The sequence below is a fragment of the Dufourea novaeangliae genome, unplaced genomic scaffold (genome assembly GCF_001272555.1).
Source record: "Dufourea novaeangliae isolate 0120121106 unplaced genomic scaffold, ASM127255v1 scaffold187, whole genome shotgun sequence".
NCBI classification, from domain to species: Eukaryota; Metazoa; Arthropoda; class Insecta; order Hymenoptera; family Halictidae; genus Dufourea; species Dufourea novaeangliae.
The window spans coordinates 1,919,057-1,925,451 of record NW_015374075.1 but is presented as its reverse complement, the minus strand read 5'-3'; the positions used below and the strand labels follow the sequence as shown (position 1 = coordinate 1,925,451).

General features: G+C 41.5%; 1 protein-coding gene across 1 annotated transcript; it reads right to left on the bottom strand.

Moving 5' to 3' along the window:
- Positions 1–2,801: 2,801 nt before the first annotated feature.
- On the bottom strand, positions 2,802–4,441 carry LOC107190555. Its single transcript, XM_015579372.1, has one exon. It carries the CDS (start codon positions 4,430–4,432, stop codon positions 3,092–3,094), a length of 1,341 nt encoding a protein of 446 aa, XP_015434858.1. The 5' UTR covers positions 4,433–4,441; the 3' UTR covers positions 2,802–3,091.
- Between the last annotated feature and the right edge of the window lie 1,954 nt (positions 4,442–6,395).

Below are 6,395 nucleotides of genomic sequence, written 5' to 3'. Positions count from 1 at the left end.
ACAGAAAACTATAAGCAAACTTATGAATAATTTTTCCTTTTTTTACCAACCAGCAAAACATACATATACGCCGAATCCTTTACTTACGCCAATACCTTGTTCTTTACCTTTATACTTATTCTGCACATTTCATAAGGTTAAGTGTTACTACATACAATAATGATTGTGAAATAGACTGCTACTAAAAAAATTACATATTTGTAGTGTTCTTTTGTAACATATACAATTTTCGTGAAGATAAACTTTAGTGTACAATGTTTGCCATCAATCGCTACACTCAAACAAATTTTTGTCTTTCGAATTGTAACTGACAGACAAAGTTGTGTCAGATTATAAACGTCAAAGAAATTTCATACAAATTAATATTTTAAAATTCAGGCAGGTTGACTACTAGCATAAGGTCATACATCTGACATCGCGATCCGCATCTCAGAGCATCGTATCATAAACAGAATTATTCCGTTCCCGCGGTGTGCATGAAAAATTACTTGCATATCGCGAAAGTGTCCATCAAGAGCGTCTAGTTCGTGTAAAAAATTGGGTCACGACGAAAGGTTACGGTAAATATTAAACGTCCCTATCTTTCTGTCTTTCGCAGAGTTTCCGGGAAGTTTGTTACAAGCCGTAATCCGTTTTCCCTTTTACGGGCAAGTACGTCTAACGACGAAGGATGACGTCGTTTGAGCCGGCAAAGCCCTCATATCACGCGACGGTTTTAAGCAGAAAATTAGCTTTCTTAACGATTCCCCGTTTAACAAAGGTCCGAGTACATGCGTGTCGGGACCCCACGAGACCCTTCGAATGAAGTAATTACGCTGGTACCATTAAGGCAGGTTTACGAAGACCCGCGCAGGTGCGTGAAATTCGTGAAAAAGAACGCGCGCGTAAAATAAATAAACAGCATTGTTGGTCATGGACCAACGCACTCGCAATCCGTAGCGGGTACTGGCAACAAAATCTGAAGTGGAAAATGAAAAATAATGAAACAACACGGCAGTGTGAAAGAAGCAGGGGAAACGGAATTATCCAACGAAAGGCTTTTGTACTGTTTGTTTTCATTCGAAGAACGACACTCGTCGTCAATTATAACGAACGAGCGCGCGCACTTCAAACCGCCTGCATTGTAGATGCACATCTGTTAATACAGAAAAAAGATCTACTATTTCGTAACGCTCCTTTTATTCGGAAATATACTTTGATCCCATCAGCGTTCGAGCTTCAAAACTGTTTTCGTGCAACTTCGTACGAATTCATAGTGGAATTTAGAAGCGACCCGGCTTGAATATTGGTTTCGAAATGAGTCGGTGTATTTGTGTCGGCGAAATAATGATTTCGAGGTAATATAGCGAGGGCAGAATGCTTGAATGTTGATTTATTGGGACATTTCGTAGATCGTTGTATTTTGTGGATACGGTGAATTTTGTTTAGAAGAGATATAGGAATGAATCGTAAATAATTTATCTCATAGACATAGAAAATTCACTAATCACGATCTAAATACTAATAATAATAGAAACATTCCAATTGAATAACAAATGTCGAGTTTAAGGGGGTCTTGCCACTGTGAAGCCCTGAAAAATTGCCATTTTTTCGGAATTCTTTTTCAGTGAACAAAATGTTCAACATAAATGAAATGTTGTCTATTTATTAATACACTTATTGAGAGTATAAAAACTTTTGTTTGAAACTTCTAATGGATGTTTTTATATACATATACAGGATGTCTCAGCTAACTTGATCACCTCGAATAATGACTTGACGTAGAACTTCGGTAGCCACTGACGTACTGAATAACGTGCACTTTAGACTGATTGATCAAATAGTTTTTTGCAATCACCTATGCCAGGACTACATAAGTTTTTCAAGGCACTCACCCCCGTGCGATATATATACGTATATAAAATACTATTCAAAATTTCAAATAAATTTTCTTATACTCTGAAAAAGCGTATTAATAAAGAGATAACATTTCATTTATGTTGAACGTTTCGGTCACTGAAAAAAATTCCCCAAAAATGATCATTTTTCAGTGCTCCACATTGGCAAGACCCTTTAATTCTAAAATATTCTAGATCGATATAGATACAAGAAATTACAATAATAGTTTTAAATGATGAAACATAATAAACACAGATACGTTAAATATAATCTCTAATGGTCATTGTCGATTGTTAAGAGTAATCGTTATGTTAGAACTCTATTAGAAATTAATTACTTTAATATTAGAGCAACACACGTATCTGAACGATCCGTTAAAGGGTACGTTGAATCGAACATTAAACACGTTCATAAACAACCCATAGATTATTGGGAAAATATAACTGTAACTTTTGTGTGTTTCTTGTATATTGCCGTTCGTAAAAGTGTATCCTGTCTTCGTATTTGCACATAATTATTTGTATATAAATTAAGCAATACTTACTAAATAATTGAAACTTGCATGATTACATATTGAATGAGAAAAATATTATTTAAGAACATTTATTTCTTAAGATTTTATCACAATACACCGTGAGATACTTAATATCTATAATATTACAAACAGCAATTCGCACGAAGTCCACTAAAGAAGGGTAATTTCGGAACAAATTTATGACATAAACCGTTTTTTAAAGTAGGGAAGTCCAATCTTGAGAAAAATTGATTTGAACTAGTTTCATCCACAGACTGATGTTTTCTGTTTATCGTTTATGATATTAAAATCAAGACATTACAATATAATAGAATTCCGACTGCTAAATGAACTTGTATAATAGAATAAACTCTGATACTTTAAATATTTCGGAGACAAAATGGGCTTCCACAAATTCCAAAAAAAAAAAAACGACTCGTGCGTGTACGAAGCCTCATCGATCCTCAGCGAAAACCTAGCTCCGACGCCGGCTATTGATTAACCTTGGTCCGTGTGGCCTTTCTTGCGAGCTTTAGCACGTTTTCGGGCGATTTTACGACACAACCACAAATCGTAGATCCAGAAATAAGGCCAGCCTCCTTCCTGGCCCGATTCCAAAATCCTTTATCAGAGATCGTAATGCAGGTACAAACGACGACACTCCCGGAACATTCTGTCCCCCTGTTCTTTTCCCGTGGGCTAACAATTTGGCGGGTTATCGGGCAAACGGTCTTTGATTTCCTCTAATATCTCGATAATACGTGTCTGATAAGCCCTCATGCTGCGGCACTGGCTGAGGACAAGTTCCGTCCTCCGATCGCCGTACAGCACATACTGCAGCTCCTCGGTCGAGCCTACGAAGTATTGTTCGACCGCATCCTTCGTGAGCAACATGATTTGCATATTGGCGATGCAGTAAGTCAACGCTAGATCCCTGATCTCTTCGCAAGATTCAACGAATTCAGAACGTGGCAGACACTCCTCGACATCGAGGCCTTCGGATTTAAGCTCCGACGTCATCGTATCCCAATAAATATCAACGAAAGTATCATAAAGTCTGTTTCTAATAGCACGATCGGTGTTCAGGTAAAGGGAAAAAATGAAATCCAACGCCGGCGGACTGTATCGCAGGAACTGATAGTCGATCAGATAGCAACCGGTAGGCCTGCCCGTGGAGTCTCGTCTGAACATTATATTGTTCACCCATATATCCCGATGGCATATCAGGTTTCGGAACTTCCTAGACGATTCCAGCAACCTGGGCAACTTCACTATCCATCTGGCGATTCGATCCTTCACCGATGTTCGCTGATCGTCGCTCAGACCCTCCATAAGATCGACCATCGCGGACGCGCCTTTGATACCGGACAAGAGGTATTTTCGCGCCATTGTGTCGTTCTCGATGAAGGCCACTTCGACCAGCAGGTGTCCGTAAAGATCGTGGATCGTCTGACCGCTAGCACGACGGAGCTTCTCGTCGAAGATCAGGGACCTCGAGTGAAACGTCGAAAGCATTTTCACCATCCAAACGCAATGTTCCTCGTCGAGCGGCACAAACTTATCAGGCGTAATATAACCGGACTCCTTTGCATCCTCCATGACCATGATCGTGTTATTCTTACCGAGATAATAATCGGGTAACCACTTCGGTCCACTCCCTGTTCCCATTCGGGGCACTAATTCGCTATAGACCGCCATCTCCTTGTTGAACGTGTCGTACCGCACGAGAAAATCATATTGCGGACTGGTGCTTGGCGGCGGTGTTTTCGCGAAGAATTTCAGTTCCCTCTTCGATTTCTCCTCGCCGATTCTCACCGTCACGCTGAGAGTGTAGTACGAACCTAAGTATCCATTCGTCTCCCCCAAACTATCCAAACTCCAGCGCAAAATTCGAAAGTTATTCGAACCTCGGTGCCTTTCGACGATCCGATTGATGTCGAAATCGGTCAGAACCACCGCTGGTTCATCGCCAACGGGACAGATCTGGGACTTCGAGTCGGTCAAACGGACGCAACCTGGATCGGCGCTGATCGTCGCCATGCTGAACGATCCCCGTTGCACATTTGTCCCCGATGAAATACTGAAATTTATATATAACGATTCGCCGGAGAACTGTCTACCCGATGGATCGTAAATAAGCATTCCGCGATGTTTTTGAGGCGGCAATCGAGAATGATTCTTCGACAAACACCCCGGAGCTCTTCCGCTATCGGTGCCCAGACGGGACGGGAAGTTAACGATTCAATAGTACATCGGCTTCGACAAACATCCCGGTAGCGGGAATTTATACTTCCCGTAAATCTGTCGGATATACTTTTGTAGATGTGACGAGGAAACGAGCCACGTGATTTATGACGTTTCACGGGTGAAACGAGACCGCGGTATCACGTGCGTGCGGAGAAAATTTACTGGCGAACGAACTACGGGCACTGTTTGACGTTAGAAAAATGCGGCGGGAACGAGAGAGTGGTTCCGGGAAGCTTTTGTGGCCGAAAACTACGTCGGCCGGAAACCCGGGCCAGATATTCGGACCCAACTTTCCCTGACGTCGATTGCTTGATTTAGAACGGCCACTTCGTTTCCCTGGGAAAACGGTTCCCAAGTTTTTTAACGGCACACGGGTCACGGAGCTTGCGTAATCACGGTTGCATACATTTTCCACGATATAATCCCTCGACGTGCGAGTACAAACTCCGTTCGGTAAATGATGTGATCGGAATGACATTATCGCCTCGCGTCGCTATATTTATCGTCGCGAGTCTTATATGATAATGCCGTGTCTCTGTGACGGTATTTAATTGTGTGTCTCGTTTATATGTACATGGGGAAAAATTCGAAGCAACTTTTTAATATGATAGCAAGATGATGTTTCGGTATTTTTGTTTTTGTTTGACATTATTCGTGGTGAAATCATTTTTGTAGGTGAAATCATGGGCGTAGGTAGAGGGGTAGGAGGGGGACAGGGGGCGCATGCCACCCCCATGGACGGAAAAATAGTGGCTTTTACACTACTATAGAAGAACAAAATTGGATTGTGCCCCCCTTTTTTCTTTTTATTTGGGGGGTGGGGGAAATGTATTTACGCATCTCTGGGACCGAAGTACTCAGGGTATGTGGGACTCACCGGTTTTACCCACTAAAACCCCCACCCCAATGACCTCTGGCACAGCCACGTGTTACGCCATAGAGCTAATATAATTAACATTTCCACAATTTTACAATTGATTTTATTTCTTAATAACATGCTAAAAATATAATACTAAACCGCAAGTTAACCCTTTGCACTCGACTGTCGCCTCTGAAGCGACAAAATGTATGGAAATTTAGAAAATCCGAGTGCAAAGGGTTAATATCGTTTTTAGTTTTTTCACGATTCGTGTCTGAATAATTTCTAAACAATAACAACAGAACATTCGTGATTCAAACTAAACTGTTTTCGAAATCGAATCCCGGTTCACGTTTTCCCAGGCACGAGCCAAAACGAGATAAAAGAAACGCGGTAGATTTCATGAAATTCTCGTTAAACTATTAATTAAGAGAAGGCCACGTACGTCCGGTGATTTCCAACGATCAAATACGATACTTTAATAAAATCCAATTTGCCGGTGATCGATCGGCCGGGTGTTTCACGGCGCGGAACGTGGCCGCGTGTAACTGTAAGTCAAGGAACGGAGGTGAAGAGCGTTAAAGTCCGCGGGGTGCTATAAAACAATTCTAAAGAAACTTCAAGGCCCTTCGTAACCGGCGAAATTTATTTCCGCTCGGCAAGAACGGCATCTAACTTCTTGGGAAGCAACGTATTAATGAGGTCACACGCTACATACCTCCTTCGGCTCCGTTACTTCACGGTACCAAAGGTAATTCGATTAACTGCGTGCCCGGGGTTTGCGAAGGTTCGCGAACTTGCTAATATTGCTGGACGATATAGTTATTGCCCGTCGAGTTTTCATTCTGAAATCCTATCATGATCGGTGGAACTTATTAAATAACCTAAAAAAGTTTG